This window comes from Schistocerca piceifrons, chromosome 3, assembly GCF_021461385.2.
Source record: "Schistocerca piceifrons isolate TAMUIC-IGC-003096 chromosome 3, iqSchPice1.1, whole genome shotgun sequence".
In the NCBI taxonomy this organism is placed as follows: domain Eukaryota; kingdom Metazoa; phylum Arthropoda; class Insecta; order Orthoptera; family Acrididae; genus Schistocerca; species Schistocerca piceifrons.
The window spans coordinates 672,729,208-672,752,621 of record NC_060140.1 but is presented as its reverse complement, the minus strand read 5'-3'; the positions used below and the strand labels follow the sequence as shown (position 1 = coordinate 672,752,621).

The 23,414-nt window shown below is 39.0% G+C and overlaps 1 protein-coding gene across 2 annotated transcripts in view; it reads right to left on the bottom strand.

Annotated features, from left to right (window-relative positions):
• LOC124789496 (DEAD-box ATP-dependent RNA helicase 20-like) overlaps nucleotides 1-14,846 on the bottom strand; it is a 47,093-nt gene extending 32,247 nt beyond the window's left edge. Inside the window, exons 1-4 of one of the 2 annotated variants that reach the window (XM_047256878.1) lie at nucleotides 14,772-14,846; nucleotides 14,544-14,628; nucleotides 14,147-14,350; nucleotides 8,160-8,285 (exon numbers count right to left, since the gene is read on the bottom strand). In XM_047256878.1, coding sequence (XP_047112834.1) covers nucleotides 8,160-8,285; nucleotides 14,147-14,350; nucleotides 14,544-14,575 — 362 coding nt within the window. In that variant the 5' untranslated portion in view covers nucleotides 14,576-14,628; nucleotides 14,772-14,846. The remainder of the gene's footprint in view (nucleotides 1-8,159; nucleotides 8,286-14,146; nucleotides 14,351-14,543; nucleotides 14,629-14,771) is intronic. The other variant, XM_047256879.1, reaches the window with a different exon arrangement.
• Between the last annotated feature and the right edge of the window lie 8,568 nt (nucleotides 14,847-23,414).

The window sequence follows — 23,414 nt, the reverse complement described above, 5'->3', positions numbered from 1 at the left end:
CTCTCTCTCTCTCTCTCTCTGACTGTTCTACATTTTACAGCTTCAAATTTGTTTTTAACAATGCCAAAATGTAATGGTTTTCCTACTCAAGGTCTGTCACATTTCTCTTCTATCATATTTATCCTTAAAGTTTTAAGACTTTCCATGAATGCCATTATTGGTAACACCTTTAGTATCAGATTTCAATGATTAGATTACAATAATTTCTTTGCTAGTGGTCATAGTTTCCACATTATATTGCAGCTGATCGAACTCTGTACACAGTAAATGCAAAATATTTTCTTGTTTCATTGACTTAACAGTATACATAACTGCACTTAAACAATAAAATATGAGCTAAGAAAACAGACTGCACATCCAACACTGGGCATGTCTGCCATCACAGAGACACAAACTATGCATAATAACACACAGTGATTTCCTCAACACTTGTCCCACCTTTGCTGCCCATGCACTTTGGTACAGCTGGTCAACCAAGAGAAAGAGGGGAATTCACCTCTTCCTTCCTATTACTGTCATGAAATAGGACTTGTCCAATGCTCTTGGTGTGCAAAATCTTTGTGCATTCATCATTTCAACTTTAAAAATTCTGTGCTTCCTGATTCTTGAAAACAAAAATGCACCACATGTAAAAAGAAAACTAGTACAACAAGATATTTTTATATTTAACAAAATTTAGAGTATCTAAGTAAACGATTCTATATGTTTGCTATTAGTATGTTCTAGTAAGCACTTCATTTCCCTTGTGCATTGTTTTTTGGATGACTCCTCCTGCTAGCACGCACCAAGAGGGCAGACAAATTGGATTCTACACACCTAGTTCGCAAACTAAGTCCGAAGTTGTTCAATACAGCACATACAGGCCTGAGTACATTACTCAACAAACATGAAATTGTCGGTCATAGATGGGTCCTGGCACTGGCAGCCAGCTTAAGCTAGTGAGACACCACACACTACAGCATGCGGCAAGCACACCTGTAGCAGTGTTCGGGTTAAAGTACCCTTTGAACAGTATTAAGTAAATTTACTCCAAACCACATGCAATTAGGTGTACACATGAAAGAGTGTGCAGTCATTTTAAATCCAAGGTAATTATGATTCAAGAAGATCACACCACACACAGCTCCCACTCTTCAGGTTTGCAAACCTGATGTAAAGCATTTAAATACTACACCAATACCCTTGCAGGGTACTTCCAAGTTTCTCAACACAGAGGAACCTAAGGAGAGATTTATCTTCCATGAGCATCCTTCCACCAACCAACTTCATACCACAGAACAGGAAAGAAATAAATTATCAATAGCCTTAAGAACAGCAAGGCCTCAGACAAAGTTGGTATAGTAACAGATATAGAAACATTTTGATTAACAAGTTATGGGGAGCATCCACCATATGATACTGGCCACATGGGCAACAGATTTTACAAGGAGGATGGATCGTCAACTGAGATCTATCGTCTTCAAGGAAGGGTGTGAAGATCAACCTCGTGTGCTGCAGAGGCAAATCTCTAATGTCCAGTTTGTCACACATCTGGAAGGCAGTTGCGTGAGATGACACCAATGCCATTGCAATGTGGACTGCAAGTGTTCAGCGATAGTCTATCCTTCAGTATAGACACCCTACTGAATGAAAGAGACTGTACAATTATGGATCTTTGGTGGCCCAGAAGACTACAGAGCTTGGCCCACACCAAGGTGCACACACACCCAGGGACGAGACTTAGCACTCCCAGCATACCTTCTTACTGTGTCTACTTAAATCAGCTTTGGTGCAAAGTTGTTTGAAAGTGTCATCATTTGCAGACCTACTTATCAAAGTTTTAGGACTCTTCCGTTATCCTGAACAGGTACTGCAATGTCTTTGGTATGCCAAGGCAGCAGCCGAGAACACTTTTACAGGATGCATATATCTCTATATGCTTCAGAACATTCTTTTCCCACAGCTGGAGACTGATTTGAATGACTTCATTTACCAACAGGATGGTGCTCCACCACACTAGCATCTGGAAATGCAGGAATTTTTAAATCAAAGGATTTCTGAACAATGGATGGGTCCCACTGGATCAAATGGTTCAGCCTTACATTACTGTCCTTCAAGGTCACCGGACCCGACTATGTCATTATCTTGCGGGGATTTATGAAGGACTGTTTATCGGCCTCCATTACCAACAACATTGAATTAACTGAGACATCACATAACAGCAACTGTGGGAGCTTCGAGTGAAGACATGCTCACTGTTGTGTGAGAACAATTTTAATACCAAACTGACATCTGCGATGCCTCTCAAGGGGCATATTAAACATCTATGGAAAGGTACGGAAAACAGTTTCCCATTCATCAAGAAACAAAATTAATTGTGTATGTTTACTAGTTTGAGAAATATAGACGAGCCAAATCAGATGATTCTTTTGACACGCCCTATATTATGGAACTTTTATCACATTTTTCAGCAGTATGGAACAGTGCACCCACTTTCCATCACACATTCCCTACACAAAAAGGGATTTCTGTATCTGAATTTACCTTCCTGAGTCGCTGATGACTGCTGTATTTAGCTAGTGCAGTGATATTTTGACTTCTTGAGTAAAATCTGTTTTCGATGTATTACTGCTCGCAGCTACACCTAACACTACTACTTAAACACCCTTCCTACATTGGTGTAGACATTCAGCCTTACAAACTATTTACCTCAGGGTTCAGCTATGCTGTGCCCTGTTCTTCCTCTGTGTACATCTACTTCCTTCCATGTAGATTTCTGTAAATGAAGTGATTGTAAAACGAAATACTGCTTCTCTACTAAAGTAAAGTGTAGATTGGTTCCAATACATTATATTATTACGAGGTAAGGACATAGTGAAATTTGTTAAATTGCAGCAAATACAATGGTTACAACACATACAGAGAATGGCAGACGATAAAAGTCCAAAGAAAATAATGAAGGGTGTAATGCACTCATAAGTGGGAAAGGAGACCTAGAAGATGGATTGAGACAGTGGACCTCACCAGTATCCGAGTCCAGGGGTGGAAAAGAGTGGCAAACAACCGAGAAATATCGAGGTAAATCATCGAAAAAGACAAGGCTCACCAAGGTCTGAAGCCCAACAGAAGAAGAAAACTGGTTCCCATTAACTCTGCATATTGTCACAACCTCTGACAGAAGGCTATATATTATATGGGAACAAACTAATATCACTGTCTCAACGACCTCTCATTAGCTTTCTGTGAGTAGTATATAACAATGGCTTATATAACAATGGCTTATATACATCATCATATTCGTCTTCCTCAGTGCTGGAAATCTATGGTATCAGAGATCCTTCATTCCTTTTGGGTCCACAGAGATTACAAATCCTCTCCAGCAGGTAGATTTTGCAACTGTTTGGTAATACTTTCCCATATTATGTGGCCCAATGTTTACAAACTAATTGCAATCACGCACATCTTTACTCTGAGCTCTACATGCCCTTCCATGAATAGCATGGATCACTGCATCACTACAATTGGTCACGTCATCATTAATTCCTTATTAAAATCTTTCTGCCTGAGGGGCATTTTCAGAACAGAGCAGTGCCACTAAAGATACTGACAATGCTCTGCATACATTACATGAAATAGATGAAGGATGGAACTTCCTGGCACATTAAAAATGTGCCAGACAACACTACCTTAGGATGTTTGTCTTTTGCAATAGCAAATGAGAAACTGGCAGCAGTAAAGCTGTGAGGATAGGACATGAGTTGTGCTTGGGTAGCTCAGCCTATAAAGCACTTGCCTACAAAAGGTAAAGTTCGAGTCTCAGTCTGGCACACAGTTTTAATCTACCAGGAAGTTTCGTACCAGTGCACTCCAACGCAGGGTGAAAATTTTATTTTAGGTACAGGTTGTCTTGTGAATATTTAATCAGAGATCAAGATTGTTAACCATTTTAATGAACACAAAGAAGAGATTTCAAATGAACAGAAGTTGAAAATTTGATTTTAAGACAATGTACATATAACTTTTGAACATTTTTAATTTAATGCGTTTTCCCATGTGCTTGGAATGTATCTTTCTACTTAAATGTATGATATAACTTTTCATATTGGACATTCTGCCACAAATGGTACACTATTCCCAGCTGTTTGAATTTTATACTGCTTTCATATCTGTATCCAGGATTTAGTATTTTGCTTGTTACCTGTACTACTGTTTTAAGCTGTCCCATTTTACAAGGTAACATATAACAGTTGGATGAAATGGTCTCACTGGCTGAGTATTACATTCAATCACTCATCAAGCAGACAGAAGACTGATAATTTCTCGCTCTATACACATATCTTAGTAGTTTTGTGACTGAGCAGTGTTTTTGTCGATTTGGCTGGTTCATTGCTGCCTCGTGCACTCCCCGGCTTCTCTGAACACGTATTTTCAATGTAATGTTTCACATATTTTCGATATAAGACTATTAAAAACTTGAGAGTACCTGTGTAACTTAGTTCTGATATATGAAGTAACTGCTTTGAGCAAATGGTTATTTCTTTAGTTTAAGTTGTGTGTTTTTATACCTCTTATCATACAATAAGCACAATTAAATTTGTTAATATGTATGCCATTTGATTTTTAGACACTGACCATGTCATGTGAAGTTTTATTTGAAATATCAACTACCATGTTTCAACATATTTGTGCCAGCATGTACCACGGGTGGCTCACACTATATCCTCCCAGTGAGTAGAGTGTACCACTGTGGCTCATGCTGAACTGATGAACCACCAATTGTGGTCACAGCAATACACTAATGTATGTGGGTCACCCAGAAAGTAAAAGCACCATATTTTTTCTTCAACAATTCTTTATTGAACATAATGAAAATTACACACAAAAATGGTGTTTTTATCTTTACACCCTATTTTCCACATAATCTCCATACTGTTCTATTGCCTTCCTGCGGCACGAAAGAAGGGTGCATACGCCGTGTCAGTACCAATCCTTGTTCTGGTCGCGGAGTCAGGCCTTCCCTGCGAGTCACCACCTCATCACCCTCAACACATTTTCCCTGAATGACATGCTTTAATGGCCCAAACAAGTGAAAGCCCAGAAGGTTTAGGTCAGGTGTAACAGCTATGGATGGTCTCACCAATCGCTGAAAATTGTGGAGCTCCGCCAAATCACCTTCTGATGACCTCACCCTCTGTTCCCAGTGACCAACTGTACTTCTGTCAAAAGCAGATGCTCCATAGCCTTTGCATAAGTGTTTGTGAACATTCCCCAGTTCCTTTCTCTGCAGTGTAATTCAGTGACAGCACATTGCTTTTTAATGTACATCACATTACAGATGCCATTTTGAAACTGTCCTGCAGCTACACTGTGTGTCTGAAGTGACAGAACCTTGGTGCTAACTCAGGAGACTTCAAATGATACATATGAAACATTTCACATTCGTAGCATTGTTTTTAGATGAGAAAAAAAGAGGTGCATTACTTTCCAGGCAACCCTCATAATTTATTACCTATCAGGCACACACGACAAATAAGTCAATACAACTGTGTGTAATCTTCAATGATGTACCACCTAGTTTGTAATTTAGAGTAGAATTATTTTACATGATATCTCATTTTAAAAGAATGGACTTGTGCCACTTAAAAAGGTCTGGTGTCTGAATATGACCACCTCCACGCATCAAGTAACACAAAAAGCATAGCTGCCCAATTAGGGATAATGAATGCACATATCACCCCACAGTGAGAAAATTCTCAGTGTGTCAACTTATTACTGTTGCTTACTGACAAAGTGACAAATGCCCGCATATGGGTTGCATTTTACAATTTTACATATGGAATTCACATCTGCGAAAGTTGAAATCATTTAATTTTATCACACCCAACTCATATTTTTTCATATTTTATGTGAACTGTACTCAGTGATGTATACGCAGGTTGTATTCATCAGCAATACATTCACAAGCAACCTTTATTTGTTACACTATGAGGTGGTCCTTCCCCACATTAATGTGTGTAAGATAAGCTGGGATTACAGTCTTTCTGTGTCACAGATGTAGGAAGTTTTCATGTGTATTTCTGACTTTTTGGTTCTTTAAGCTGCTACAACTTCTGCCATTTGTTTCACCACCAAGTAGCTTGAAAATGCCCTAAGGGCAAAATTAGCTAATAGTGAGAAATTTTGTATTCCAAAAAATTAAAACAACCCCCACAGGATACTGACTTCCCTAAAAAAACTTCCAGGTTTGTAATAAACTAATCCGATATGCTTAACCCAAAATTCTAAATGTATCTATTATCTTTGACACCGTTTAACATGAATGACAATTTCAATCATCAATTTCAAAAACTAATTGAGGCTCAAATTGTCTCCTGAATTTTATCTGTCTTCATCTCATATAATGTAAGCATGCCATTTTGTTGCTCGTTGTAAATTTGCAATTATAGAAATAATGAGATGTTACAGGCCTTATTGCTCAATGACAACAATAAGGACTTTATATACATTTTATTGCTGAAATGATACTACTATACTATACTAATGTTGCACTTCATTTTGTGTACATTTGCACCCTAAAAAATCAGACCTTGCAGTCTAAATTTCTTATCAAACTTCGATCAAAGTTTCTAGCATAATGCAAAGTATTCTGTTTCATTATGCTTCATATAATAACAGTCCGCCATCACCAAATTACTTACACCCAACGATGACTTAACCTGACCACTATGAAACCTAGTAATGGAAGAGTTTCACTTCATCAGCTGTACGGAGATTCACTTTTTAATTGATGTATTATAGGGCATCTCTCCTTGTTCTACTGCGGACAATATAAAATATATCACACTTCGGAACAATTAGCTTTTGCGAGAATTTAACTTTAGTATTTCAAGTCAATTAGCTTTTTCTATTTTTGGGATGGGATACTGCAGTGAAAGTATCCCTGTCAGTTCAAGTACTTACAAAGTACTGGATAAATTGTTTCACTCCCAGATGTGGGTAACCGGCGTAGGGAATGCAACAGGAGTTTAAATTACCACATAAATGTCTAATACTGGTTGGTGAGGCAGCCCCTGTTTTGGTGTAATCTGATATGCTTCATGTCCATCTGCCCTGGTGGCACCTGCTCCAACAGCTCTCCAAAGACACCATCCACCCTCACCCATGACCGTATGGCACAACTGCCATTGCCACAGTTGGATGCTGGCAGCTTAGATATGTGCTAGCAGAATAGGTATCTGCAGTTTGATAAGTTTTCTCAGGGCCTCAAGCGAAAGGGGTACATAAGCCCACCATGTCAGAGGCTACTGTGTTGTTTTTACAGCACATTGAGTCTATACCAGTATTCTGCACTTATCTTTAACACTGCTTACATGCGTTATTTAAGGTTCTTCCAGTCGGCCCCCACTGTAGGAAAAATTATGAAAATGAAAAACTCAGAAGGGAACAAAAAATTACTTCAGTCAAAGGTGATGTAAATAAATGTATAGTCTGATAAATGAAAACAAAACCCAGGGAAGAGCTGGGGCAACTTTCAAGGCTACCACCATGTGAGTGAGAGGACAGATAGCAGTAGATTGCAGCATAGGAATAAAGTGCTGGATCCTCATGCTCACCATACATGTACTCACGAAAGTCGAGTCCCCAGATGGGGAACTCCCAAACTGTTCGAAGCACTTGACCCAGAGAAAAAAAATTCGACATTAAACGTGCCTCAAAATCCACAAGTATGTCTATATGCAGAACTAAGACCAACGTAAGCTTAAAATTTGAGAGACTACTTTGCACACCATTTCTGTTTTAGTCATTGATCAGTCACCTGTCCCAAGGTCTAAGGGGTTGTCCTACACTAAACACGAGTTTCCATTTAAATTTTCTCTGTCTCCCCACTGTTACGGTGAGTGCAACCACAACTCCATCTTTACACTCCTGTTTAATAGTCAAGGCACCTTTTATCATCAATACACTTTACCTCCAGAACGAAGGTAAGTCTTTCCGCTCCCGGGATTGGAATGACTCATTACCCTCTCCCTTAAAACCCACTTCCTTTCGTCTTTCCCTCTCCTTCCCTCTTTCCTGATGAGGCAACAGTTTGTTGTGAAAGCTTGAATTTTGTGTATATATATTAATTTCTTACAGTTACAATCAACATTATGTGCTGAAAATGTTCTTGACATACTTACATTATCTCTTGCATTATATGTTCAGGAAAATTTCCTTCTTCAAAAAATTGACTTGGGTGAGGAACATTATTTCCTTTCACAGTAATTGCATGGTTACTTCGATATTTGTTTACTTCCTCCACCGTCCTGGAAACAAATCAACAATTTTAATTCAATCTAGGGCACAGTAACATCTCCATGTGGCAATTGCTTAATTTTCTTACGTACTAAATGTCCATTTACACCAATGAGCCAATTTGATACTCCTGAAAATAAACTACCAGGATTTAAAGTATTTAATCAGGTTATGCTGTTTCGATGTGGACTTCAATCATAATAATTTCTTAAACACCAAAAGAGCAAATGCTAACACTGCAAATAATTTCCTACAATTACAGATATGAGGAAGAACAATAGTAAGCAGCAGTGCATCATGCCATCTAACTGTAGACTTGTCTATACCTGAGGCAAAAGACTGCTCGCACTATGAAAAAAGCCAGAAATTGGAGAACTGAATAAGTCTTAAATGTACATTAGTATCAAAGTTAAATTATATTTATCATAGACTAATATTCTACAATATACTGTAAATACAGTCTAAGAAACCAAGATCTGACAAGGTAAATATGTGAAAAGAAACTGCATCCTTTTTCAAGCGAGGTAAGAGGTGTTACTCTGAAGTTTTCAGAATACAGCATATAAAATTACACTAAGTGGATCTTATTCATCAAAATCACCTTTAAAGTAGTCCCTTGGGGGTTTATATACCACTCTGCAATTTTTCCATGAACTCTAACCTTCTTGGAATGATTTTTCATAAGCCTTTTTACAGTAACTTCTGAGTCTTAACATCAAATGTGTGAAAATTTGTTTTTTTAACTTTAGTTTCATTCTGGGGAATAAAAAACAATCAGTTTCAAGATGGGTGAATATTACAGATGGAAACAACTGTTTCGTTTATCACCAGAAACTGCACAGTAATCAACAAAGTGTGACCTCACAGTGTCATGCTGGAGGAAACAATAGTGCATGTGCCACTTTTGTCGGAGAAAATCGTCCGATATATTCCATAAGACAGCCCCACAACACTGCATACATCCTGGTTGACCTTCCTATGGTCTTCCAGCACCGTATTTCCAACAGCTGCGACATTTCCACCAGTAATTCCGGTTACAGCCATCCTGAATGGAGACTGTCAAATGTTTTGCCATCTTGGAAACAATTATAGCAGTTACGACTGACCTAAGCCACCTTCTCAACTGCTTCAAAGTATTTGTTTATACAGCAGTTTTCCAAGTCGGAAACAATGATTTATGCCCACATATCATTCGTAGACACACACCATCAATTTCACAAGCCACACAACATATGAGAATGGGAAATAGTGCACAGAAACTAGTCGAGATGGTGGAATTATATCCTGACAGATCACAGTGCTGTTGCCAAGTTTCAACTCCACAGTGCTAATGGCTGCAGGCGAAAACAATAGCCATCTACAGAGGCTATGACAGCACTGAGGCATTGCCAATTAGCCTTTTATAAAATCTTATTACTTTATTAGGTGAGTCAGCCCAAAGAAGATGCTGCACCCAGCCCTCTGCAACTGTTAGGGTTCAACTTATGCTGACAACTACAAACATGACCACCTAGTAAGCCAACTGAGCCATTCATTGTTAAAATATGATGTTGCCCTTGGCAGAATTTTGCCATACTAGTTTGAATTCATCAGCTATACACTTATTCTGGAACCTTTTGGGTAGCACATCACATTTGCTTTAATTTTTTAAAGAAAAAGGAAATCAAAATCCAGACAGATAGAGAGGGAGGTGAAAACGCTTTCTCACTGTTGACCAGAGACAATACAAATGGTAGGCCTAATTATGAAGTATTCTGGTGTGACAATACCATGTTGAGGTTGGCTGTCTATAGTGATAGCCACATCAAAGCAAGGAAAGTATTTCAGTAAAGGATCCAAATAATTTGGGACCATCTCATACTGATTCATTTGATATGCTGCAGCTGTCTCCAACTACCTACACAGACACCACAAGTGCATTCAACCATTAATAACATTTATAGTCAATAATTAAGGCTCCAACAGTCGCATAATCCTGAATGATTTCCAAATAATGAATTTACATTGTTGTTAAGGGAAAGTGTTTTCATTATTTGTTCTGTGCTTTGTTTTCCAGAGGTCAGTTTTCTGCATTCAACTTCCCTTAACCTTGAAACTATCACTTGCTAAAAGCTGCACACAGCTACACTATGTGATCAGAAGTATCCAGACACTTCCAGAAAATTACATTTTTCATATTAGGTGCATTGTGCTGCCAGGTACTCTATCAGCGACTTCAGTAGTCATTAGACATCATGAGAGAGCAGAATAGGATGCTCCATGGAACTCACGGACTTCAAACGTTGTCACTTGTGTCACATGTCTGTGCACGAGATTTCCACAGTCCTAAACATCCGTAAGTCCACTGTTTCCTATCCGATAGTGAAGTGGAAACTTTAAGGGACATACAGCACAAACGCGTACATGCCAACCTCATCTGCTGACAGACCGACAATTTAAGAGGATCGTAATGTGTAATAGGCAGACTTCTACCCAGACCATCACACAGGAATTCCAAACCGCACCAGGATCCCCTGCAATTACTACAACGCTTCGGCAGGAGGTGAGAAAACAGATTTCATGGTTGAGCGGCTGCTCATAAGCCACATATCACTCTAGTAAATTACAAACGACGCCTCACTTGGTGTGAAGAGCGTGAACATTAGACAATCTAACAGTGGAAACTGTTGTGTGGAGTGACGAATCACACAGTATGTGTGTTGCAAATGCCCGGCGATCATCATTTGCCAGCGTGTTTAGTGGCAACAGTAAAACAGTGTTTTACAGAGGGGGCTTGCACCCCTTGTTTTGTGTGGCACTATCACAGCAGAGGCCTACATTGATGTTTTAAGCACCTTCTTGCTTCCCATTGTTGAAGAGCAATTCTGGGATGGCAATTGCATCTTTCAACATGATCGAGCACCTGTTCATAATGCACGGCCTGTGGGGGTGTGGTTACACGAGAATAACATCCCTGTAATGGCCTGGCCTGCACAGAGTCCTGACCTGAATCCTATGGAACACCTTTGGGATGTTTTAGAACACCGACTTCGTACCAGGGCTCACCAACCGACATCGATACCTCTCCTCAGTACAGCACTCCATGAAGAATTTGCTGCCATTCCCCAAGAAACCTTCCAGCACCTGATTGAATGTATGCATGCAGAGTGAAAGCTGTCATCAAGGCTAAGGGTGGGGCAGTTGAATTCCAGCATTACTGATGGAGGGCACCACAAACTAGTCATTTTCAGCCAGGTGTCTGGCTACTTTTGATCACTCAGTATTTGTTTCTGTAGGGTACAATTAAGGTATCATGGGTGTTCCTGAGCTCTTCAGACAGAGTGGGGGGGGGGGGGGGGGGGGGCAAGCATACACAACACTTAACTCCATGCCTCTACTTTGAGTTGTTAACATTTTTCCAGAATTATGTAAGTACAGTATTTCATAGAAATCCTATGCTTACACTAGATGGCAAAGTAAAAAAAGTTTAATACCACCTATACAAATATAAGTTGTTCACTGAGCAGGTGGCAAACTGTATATAATTTAACAGGTTTTATTCCCTTGTCAATCTACTGAGTCACATTTTTAATGTTAAATACAACAATAAAACTGCAGCGAATTTTCATAATACGTTTACAGATTTAAAACAACTCAGCATAAATTCTTATATGTTGTTTTACTGCTGTATTATTTAAAACACCATCAATACAATGTGTTTAAATTTAGCATTTTATCCTACCTAAAATCAGCAGCCAATAAGAATGCAAGATGTCGGGAAGCAACCACTGATGTCGCTACTGGAGTTCAAGCTCTTGATTTGCTGTTTGAAATATTTAGGGGACAGTTACAGTCATTTTGGGTAGATAAACCTAGGGTTCCCTAGTGCAAGCAACGGTCTTCAAAAGCCACCACCAATTCCATCAACCTTACTACTACTCTAGTCTACATACAGTAACTAACCAAGATCTCAGCATTAAAAGAGCTTACGACAGTGAACAATCTTAAATAGGAGAATGAAAACAATGTGTGAAAAGGAAATTTGCTGCATCATTTTCGAACTATCCCAGCATTCGTCTAAATACGAATTAGTGAAGCCAAGTCAACTGTAACTAGGGTCAGACAGATTTGAGCTATAATGTGATACTGGACCAGCCCCCCCTCTCAGAATCTTAGGCTGTGATGACAGACTGGTCTGCAGTATACACCAATGTTTACATACATGCCATATTTAATGTTATTTTTGTCACAGAAGCTAAAACTGCAAGGTACACTCAGAAAATGTATATCAGATAATGGACAAGACTCCAGCAAGTCCTTTGCTGCATTTTATGTACATACGTTACTATGACAAATATGAGGGACACTTACTGTGAATCATTAAAATCTAAGGAATAACAGTTCCATCAGTTTTGTTAAAAATGAGAGGGCAAAATAAATAAATAAAATAAAAAAATACAAGTCCACATCTAGCAATAGACCTCCACTCCCAGAAGTAAACATCGAAAACCCATACACGAGTTCAACAAAAACCCAGGTTGCAGTTCAGTAAATTTTAACTGGACACTTCAATTCAATGTTGTCAGTTCAGTTATAGAACGTTTTAGGAGGGCTCCTTGCAGATCTTTACTCCTGATCTATTTGAAACAAAATTATCAAGCTCTAGACTAAAGCCACACTAGGGAAAATTCAAGAAATGCAATTCTAAACAACCAACAACAGTAACACCAATACCTTTTGCAGAGGAATCTTTGCAACTGAACCACGACTGCCGAATTATAAAATCATGACACACTAGTGACTACATACTGACAAGATATATGCAATTAAAATCTCTATTTACTACGGAAGCGATTGATCTGGGGTGCAAGTGTATTTTGATTTTGTCTCCCTCCCTCCTCCTCCCCCCCCCCCCCCGCCCCCAATTCCTGTACACTTGTGGGACAGAGCAACTTGCACACCTATTCAACCTAAGAAAGAAGGGGAACAGTGCAGTGATACTTCTTTTGTCACAGTGGTGGATTAGCTTTAGGAATATGCAACGATTAGCACACAGTGCAAGAATATATGTCAGTAAGCTCAAAAGCAGTTCTAACAAATGTTAAAGATTAACAGTAGCCCATGTCATCTGAAACCTCACTCACAGCAGATTGAACCATACGGTATTCTGAAGCTTAGCTTGTATTAAAAGCTAATTGTTTAAGAATAAGCAAAGCCAATGAACATGCATACCAATGGTTGTCTGCAGCATGACCCTACATCTAGGTTCTGCAATTGTTCCGTACTCTCCTACAAGAAAATCCTTTGTAACTAAATTTATGAAAAATACCACAGTGCAGGCGCTATCTTTAGCTCTTCCCTGAAATCTTCACATACTAATAACGTAGCCAAAATTGTCTGCGAGAAGTTAACACAAATATAAACATGGGACTCTGAAGAAGACAAAGATCCCAAGAGGCAAAACCGCAATGAATATGGCCACTACCAGAAATCCAAAGATAATGCGCTTCATACAAATATACTTCGAAAACATTCTAATGTTACCACGCCGCTTCAAAGTTTACAGCATGGAGAACATTTTTGCGACCTAGTTTCGCAGATTTACTCTAAATCTGATTTTTCATTAAGTTTCATTCCGGAGTTCCTAAACCGAATACTACATAAATAATCCGCATTCACAAGCAGCAAAGTTTACCATACTGAATAGGTATTTTGACAGATACCATTCAGAAGTTATTGCTGCTAGAAGAAGGGGAAAAAAAAATCCAAAAGTCAAACACAAAGTGTCTTATCTTTGTCAGCTGTCAAGTGTCGATAAACATCTGCACGTTGTAACGAAGTGCTTTGACAGCTTCCCCACAACCATCCCTCCGAAAAAGGGGCAAAAACTTACCTATTAAGTACATTCGCGTGGGGGACGTAGAAGTTCTTCAAAAAGGGCTGAAGCGCGGTTGTATCCCACTGCGGTTTCTTTAGGTTTTCTCCGGGCTGTTTTTTCTTTCCATTTTTTGCAGCAGTTCCTTCTGTCTTACTGGCGAAGTTCTGATTGCTCCAAAACCGATTTTTATTCACGAACTGATCTCTCTCCCCTCGAAACCTACAATAAAAGTAATACTCAAACACTTCAAAGCTATTCAACTTACTTCTGTTACTAACTATCCTCGCAAAATTTGACGTATTACTGGAACATCCGAGAAAAATGGCGGCATAAGCCACTAAGAAGTAGCACGCAACAAACTACCTCAATGCTAAAACAATTTTAAAAACTGCAAATTTTAAGAAATACGTACATAGTTTGGTTGGAATAGCCGTTGCTGCACATTTTACAGCAACGTTGCAGACTGGTTTCCAAGTGTCACTTGCCACCAACCAACTCTGTAACAAAAAAAAATGATTGTACGAATAATCTTTGCTACCCCTTTTCTCACTGCAGTTATAAAATGCAAAAACGTCGACAATTAAGCCCTCTAGACACAATAGACCAATATCACTCCCCTGAATTCTATACCTCCACTCACCTGACCGGCGAACAAAACGATAATGGCTGACTCTCTCAGCGCAGTACTAACCTTCGTTATACACTTCAGCCTGCCACTTTTCGACCAATCACACCAGAGCTCGCACAACCTCATTGCAACCGGCAGAGGTCTCATTTTTCGGTACAAGCGGGTCGTTTGAGACTTCGTTGGTTTGTCAACGTTATCATTTCGTCTGAAAATTGCATATTGAATCAGAGATATTTATTCAAAATCAGATTTACTGACAATTAATGAGGAATTAAGTGATGCAGGCTCTGAAAACATCAAAGGAAGCTACACTTTTCTTTTGCGGAATGTTTGTAACGATATTCGCAAGTCAAGATTACCAGAAGCGTTAGACTGCCAAAACAAACATTTCGGCACGACAAGCCCTTATTGAGCACTGGATCTTTGCAGAAGAACTGGAATATATTTTTATTTTTCCAAGGCACCACAATTTCTCCTCGTTAGAAAATATTTTTCATACCAACTCGTCATTCTGTGACATTGGCAAGTAGTTAACGCATTAGCAGCCTAGAATTTTCGACCAATAATAACCTCTCAGTATCTGAATGTAAAAAGAAGTAACAAATGTAAGATGTGCAGGTACTGCATGAAAAGAAAAAATATGCCAAATACTGATCAGTAGAACAATATGCATGCTTTGTTGCCCTCAACCAACATTCAGAAACATATTTCATAGTACACCTAATAGTAAACTGTTAATAGTTCTTGAATTAAAAAAGAATTCTGCACTTTTAATAAATCACAGAGAGCAAAGGAAAAGAAAGGTAAATGAGTTTGAAAAGATAAGAATGGTGGGTTACTGGGACAGCAGATTACAAATGGTGGGTTACGGGGATAGTAAGAGTAAATGATGATAGTGCAAATAAAATATCTAAACGAGGAGCAAATACAAATAATGTGAGACAAAAAAGAACATATATGAAGAACGTAAATAGGAAACTGGATAAGAGAAGTTGTAGAAGTGAACAGAGAAACTTAGTGTTAATTAAGACCATGTAGAGAGTAATGTCAAATTACATATTGAAGAACCAGATTCCCAATTTAGAAACATTGGAGTTGAGAAACATGATTCATATTACACAGGTAATGAAACATGTATGCAGACCCCTGCTTTTGTTCCATAACGCATTTCAGTAACAGAGTGTTGGTTGTTTTGATGCAGACAGTTTACTTGTGCCCATTCATTCTATTAGGATGTTTGGTACCTACTTAATAATATAAAATGCTGAAAAAAAATCCAGGCAACTGATAGACTGAACATTGCTCTCACATCCCAACATACAATATAATATGTCAGTATTACCAGAGATATTGCTGAGTATGTGATACTGGCAGTGTGTATGTGTGAAGCTTAGCAAAGAGTGTATGGGTGAACGAATATTTCGTTAGGGTTTGCGAAATTGACACTTTTTTATGCACATTTTCATATTTAGGACTTAATTCTTATTAAAAAGCTACCCACTGCTTGACACAGAGAGACCCCTGCACCAAATTTAATTGCTAGCACTTATCTCTTGTTTTCTGCTTGAGCACCGCGGAATCAATATCGTCTGACTCTCCATTCTTAGTGCCTGATGGTCTGGCAGTTGCTCTCTCATAAATAAAAAAATAAATCGTTAATTGTACACTTGGAAAGAGAGCCCATCTTTTTTGGTCACATAAAATACGTCACATAAAATACGTCTTTCAAATTTACTTTTATAGGTTGCAGAGTTACCTCATCACACCTGCCTTATGAATTTTGCGTAGTATAAATTACATTACTTCCATATAATTAGGCCCTGTAATAGCCGTATTCGCAAATGGCTTTACAGCTATTGTCCCTTAACAGTATATTCAAAGGTTAAATGCAGGACACAAAGTTATTATGGTACAAATGGTTAAGATTTTTATTAATGGTGATATATTGTCATTGTGGCACATAAAATAGGCAAATAATGCACTTCATGTAACAGTTGGTTAACCAATTAAGTCCATCACTTTGCCCTATGTATGCCCAAGATGCCTCTGTTATTAGGCAGCTATTACACACAATAAATGTGTACAACAAAGTTAAACATAAAGGCATGAGGAAGGATAAGCAACAAAGATTTGTTTGAAAATACCTGCTACATATTTCACTGCACAGTTAAATTGTATACATGCAAAATGCTCCAAATGGAGAAGAGTAAATATAATAAAAATTATAACTGTGCACTGAGGTACCAGTAGTAAAGATGTGCCAGAGTTCGTTTCAGTTCTAAAAGGCTACTGGTAATACTTGTAGCATATTGTACCTGTAAATGAAGAGAGAATCAGTAAGCTTCATTTGAAGTTATTAGTTTGCTGTTCCTTAAAGACTGTGCTAGACATAATGCAGGCCCACTGTGCATGCTGTTCTTGGGCATGGGATGATTACTCACTGTTCACAAGCATCTGAAAATCACCCTTACTACTGCCAAGCAAGCGATAGGGAGCTGCTATGAATGGGTGTGTTTTTGAGGGCTACTGAGAGTCATGTACCAGAGATACCAAGAGTACTCAGTTATTATCCTTTCCTGTTGATACTGTCTCTTCTACAGGAAATAAGTGTGTATCACTACTAGTCAACTTGGTTGTGATGACATGTCAGTGGCAGGTCTGCACAGCAGAGAAAGGGTCCAGGAAGAACTCAGGATATTACTCCCATCACCCCAACCAACAAGCTTGAGATGTGGTCTTCCACTGAAATTGAGCGAGTGAGACTAACTTCACCAATTGGAAAATGTACTGTGTTCCATGTCAAGGGGGAGAGGGCGGGGAGTGAGGGACACAAAATGGCAGGGGTCTGTTGATCATTGGCAGCCCAAATGTATGATGAATAATGGCACCCTTTAGGAAAATGACAGCAAGGGTTGAGAACAAACACTACATGCACTCAGTGTGTCTGCTTAGAGACCTCATTCAACGTGTTGTCAAGCCTATTCTGTCAGTCAGCGAGGGCACAGAGGCATTGGGACAAATGATGCCTGTTGTCTGGCCTCCGAGGTCATACTTGTTTCATTCCAGTGAATGGCAGAGAAAGTTGAGAATACCAGTCTTTTTCGCAGAGTTTCAACAAAGTTCACAGTCTGCAGCATTACCTGCAGAATGAATTGTTGCCTCCTGGTTCTGAGTCGAGAGGAAGGCTTGAACCAGAGACTTCCAAGATTCTGAAACTAGCTAAACTTTGACTTCCTACACTTGTGCCACAGGGTTGAAAACTGTCCAGTCCCCATAAGTGGATAAGGTGTGCCCTATACATGCAAGGCTGCTATCCAGGTAGCTGACTATATGTGGGGTGACACAAGGGTATTTTAGGTTAGGTGACTATCCATCCACTCCAGATAACAATATCCTTAGGAGACTTGGAAGTATCCTGGTACTGCTGATCCCTCCAAAAAATAACTCAGGAGTGCACCTCTTGTCACTCAGTATTATCCTGGTCTTGAAAGTATTAATCAACTACTTCAACAAGTTTATGACTACTTAACATCATGCCCTGAAATGAGGTCCACTCTGTCTGACATTTGCCCACCACATCTGTAATAGCTTTTCATCTGCCTTTCAATCTCCACAATATCCTGCCAGATCCTATACTTCTTCTGCACCTATTTCCCTACCCTGTGGCTCCTACCCCTGTGAGCTTACCTTCCATAAGATGTCCCCACGCACTCTTCTACCACCACCTACACCAGCCTTGTAACTGACAAAACATATACTATTAAATAGAGAGCACCTATGAAATAATACATGACATGTGTCAGCTGTTCTGTAAACACTATTCAGCCTTTTATGTCAGCAAGACTGCTGTCAAGTTTTGAGTTAGGATAAAAGGACGTATAGGCAGAGGATGTACACGTAAGAGCCAAAGAAATTGGTACAATTGCCTAATATTGTGTAGGGCCCCCACGAGCATGCAGAAGTGTCGCAACATGATGTGGCATGGACTCGACTAATGTCTGAAGTAGTGCGGAGGGAATTGTCACCATGAATCCTGCAGGGCTGTCCATAAATAGATAAGAAAACGAGGATGTGGAGATCTCTTCTGAACAGAGTACTGCAAGGCATCCCAAGTATGCTCAATAATGTTCATGTCTGGGGAGTTTGGTGGCCCAGCAGAAGTGTTTAAAATCAGAAGAGTGGAGCCACTCTATAGCAATTCTGGACAGGTGGGGTGTCGCATTGACCTGCTGGAATTGACCAAGTCTGTCAGAATACACAATGGATGCACAATGAATGGATGCATGTGATCAGATTGGATGCTTACATATGTGTCACCTGTCGAGTCATATCTAGACATATCAGAGGTCCCATATCACTCCAACTGCACACACCCCACACCATTACAGAGCCTCCATCAGCTTGACATGCGGGTTCCATGGAGTCATGAGCTTGTCTCCTTACCTGTACACATCCATCCACTCAATACATTTTCAAATGAGACTCATCTGACCAGGCAGCATGTTTCCAGTCATCAACAGTCCAACGTCAGAACTGATGGGCCCAGGTGAGGCTGGGCAGTCATCAAGGGTACATGAGTGGGCCTTCAGCTCTGAAAGCCCATGCTGATGATGTTTGATTGCATGGTTCACATGTTAACATTATTGATGGCCCAGCATTGAAATATGTAGCAATTTGCAGAAGGGTTGCAGTTCTGTCATGTTGAAAGATTCTCTTAAGTCATCATTGGTCCCATTTTGCACGATCTTTTTCCAACCACAGCGATGTTGGAGATGATGTTTTACTGGATTCCTGATATTCACTTGTGAAATGGTTGTATGGGAATATCCCCACCTCATCGCTACCTCAGAGATGCTGTGTCCCATTGCTTATGTGCCAACTATAACACCACGTTCAAACTCTCTTAAATCTTAATAACCTGCCATTGTAGCATCAGTAACTGGTCTAACAACTGCTCCAGACACTTGTTGTCTTATATAGGTGTTGCCAACTGCAGTGTGATATTCTGCGTATTTAAATATCTCTGTATTTGAATACACATGCCTGCATCAGTCTTTTTGGTGCTTCAGTGCACATTGGCAACACACTATATACTGTTGCAGAGCATGCTCAGCAACATGACAGTTGTGACCTCATACTAATGGCAAATAATGGTCATTACTTCACAAATAAATACATTACACAGTTCTCATAACATCACAATAATTAGCACTAAAATTGACTACAGTATGAAAGATGGGGACTTTCACTTATGGACTTATCATCTTAATGTCCAAAATATGTACATTACCTCTAGGAAAAACTCATGATGTGCAGTAGCATAGATTTACTAATCATTAGATTATTGGAAAGAATAAAGTCGCCATCACATAACTTAATTACTACACACATCAGAATTAAGGGGATGGAAGTCATATCAAATCATTGCCCTACTTCTCCACTCAACTCTGAGTACTACTCTCATCAAGCAGAAAATTAAATTCTCACACGATGTTACCAAATAGTTGACCTGTCAGAATATTCACATCACTTTAGCACCACAGTTATCAGTTAATCAGCAAAATTACTTTTCTTCATTCCAGTATTACCACTTTAAGCTCATAATTCTTTAGAGCACAAATAGAAGTTTTCAGATAACCTATAGATCCAATAATGTAGCACTACATGACTATTTGACATTTGTTTTTATACAGTTATCTTTTTCATTACTCAATCTTGTCTGTCAGCTCCATTATTTTACTTACAATTTTTTACCTCGTTAGCTAGTGGAGTGTGTTCTCAAAAAATGACCCTACTGCAGAGACAGGGGCCCTAACCATTAAGACCCTAACATTATTCTTTATTTCATTATAGCTTCACTATCTAATAAATAAACACCTGCTCTGCTTATCCAATACAAAATTGATTCTCCTGAAAAATACTCCACAGTAACAAATCCTTGTGCTAAGGCAAACTCAACTCTCATTACTGATCAGACAAAATTATCACTTAGAAAAATTATTATTTCACTGTATTCCATCAAATTGCTTGAGATTCTAGCCTGAAAGGCGATATACATAAAAATGTTGCCTATTCTTTCCACACACATCACTCTGGGCAACTATGTTTAACCTTTTATTTCCTTAATGTTAGAAGAGGCTGTACCATGACGAGCTTCTATAGGTAGATAGTTATCTCCGTATACTGATTCCACTGAACACAAACACTTCTATTATACCATAATTAATATTAAGACCTAATATTCAAGATGATTTTTACTGCATATTGCCTCTGCTGCTGCACAAATTATACTAATTTCACCCATGAGCTGATTACTTCAGATGTTAATTATTGTTTCAAATAATGTGCACCTTCTCCTCCACATATGCTGACACCCTTTATTTTCTGTTTACTTTACCTCTTTGTTTGACAGAAATTCTGGTAACCTTGACACCAATTTACTTTCTTCATGTTTCATAAAACCAGGATAAACACAGTATCTCATAGATTCTTATCGAATACCACTGCTGTTTTTTCCCTTTATATTGCCTTTTCTTCCATCCTCTTATGATTCCATTACTTATCACTAACACAACATAATATGTAGATAGATAACACTGGCGAAACCTTTTTAAAATATTCCTATACTAAATAATCCTTCTGTACAAAATCACATGAAACTCGAAGATAGAATGTTTCTGATTCACTTATAAACTACAGATAGATAGGAGAAGAGTCTGACTGCTTCAAGAAACACAAAAAATGAGACAGACTGCTGGGGTAAGCATTATTGCACCCATAATTGAATCCAACACAGAATGTTGAGCCCCCTACACGTTTATTTTAAATGGTTTAATCCAGAATTACCATCTTCCCCTCCATATCTGTTCTTTGAATTTCTCATACCATTTCTGGCCCATTCTGGCTATCTTCCACCCAACCATTCCCTGAATTTCTACTACAATTAGTTATGTTTGTCCTATTACCTGAGACTCTCTCCCTGATTGATTATTATCATCAAAATTCCTCCCACAATCTTCCACTGTGGGCTTCACTGTCTCCACTTTAACAACACAATTCAAAAAATCATTAACATTACCCCTAGGGGCAGGTACAAGCAATTCTATATCTTTCTGAGGCAACTTAGTTTCTAAACCCATATTTATTTATTCATTACCTAGCTTTTTGTCCACGTATTTCAATTTGTTTATCCAAAACTGACCGAAAACTTTTACAGTGCCCTTCCTAGAGTAAAATCTCTCCCCTCCCCAAAATTCATTCAAAATTCTCAGCCGCTTCTCATCCAAAAATGCTTTCTTAAAGCTATGCCACAAAGTACACCTATCAGCTAACTGAGCTCCCATCCATAAGCATCCCCTTTCAAAAAGCCTCTCACAAATGACGTTTTCTCTTTGTCATTCCATGTTTCAGGAAAATCATTAAATTCCCTAATGAAATACAGTGGATACACTTCACTATATGGTTCAAAATTAGTAAATTTCATATTACTAATGAATGAAGGATTGTTTGGGATGCTACATACTCTATGCTTTACATTTCATACCTTTTCTACCTTTTTCTCCATTTCAGTCAATATTGAATCTACATTCTTTTTTACTTTTACCAGTTTTTCCTTTACCACTACTGCACAGTTGGGTTCTACCTTTGTTTCTAAATCATTTTTAATTTGACCGATTGTGTTTTCAAGTTTAATCCTACTTTAAGCACAAAGTTTCCTGGCAGCTTTGACTTCATCTTTACACTTTCTCGGAAGCCTCCACACTTCTATAGTTATCACAAAGTTTCTTTCTCTCTTCTACACATTTACTACTCATTAATGTTAATTTTGTTGTGACTCGCCGATCTTTCAAAGTGCCGCCGCGCAGTTACGCACGTCCTCTACATGCGGCGCTGTCTGCCAGCCATGCAGCAGCAGTGCCACCTAAGCGGCCAACCAGCCAGTGGCCGCTAGACTCGGACTCAGTTATGATTTGACTGTTAAAGTGTACACACGTCTTACTCTGTTTACTTGATCTGTGACTTTCATGTATTGCGTCTTCCTTGAAATATATTTGTTCAACTTGAAGTTATAACAATTGGCGACGAGGTAGTGATTTTTCTTTTCCATCGTTGACCCACATGTTTCCATGGCTACTTTAGAGCAACTATTGCAAGGTCTCATAGAACAGCAAACGCTTCTCATAAATGCAATTTGTTATTTCGATGCAGCATCAAATCTCTCGTTGTTGTCTCTATCTCCTTTTCCTCCTTACGACGAGACGGAGGAAGACTGGTCTGATTACGAAAAACGTCTTCGACAGCACTTCTTGGCATTTCATGTCACGAACAAACAAACATGTAAGTCTCTGTTCCTTTCATGGATTTCACCTCAAATGTATCGGTTGTTGTCGCAATTGGCTCCTTTAAAGATTCTGCGTCTTTGTCCTTTGCTGAAATGTGCTCACTTCTGTCCATTTATTTTCAAAAGCAAATGCTTGTGGTGGCCTCTCATGTTGCCTTTTATCGTTGTCAAAAACATACCAAATCAATCCTATTGCACTTGTGCTGCTGAACTTCACGGCCTCAGTAGAAAGTGTCAATTTGTTACTGAAGTTCACAAAGAATCCTACGCTGATTCCATGGTATGGAATGCTATTATCCGATCGGCGCCCGACA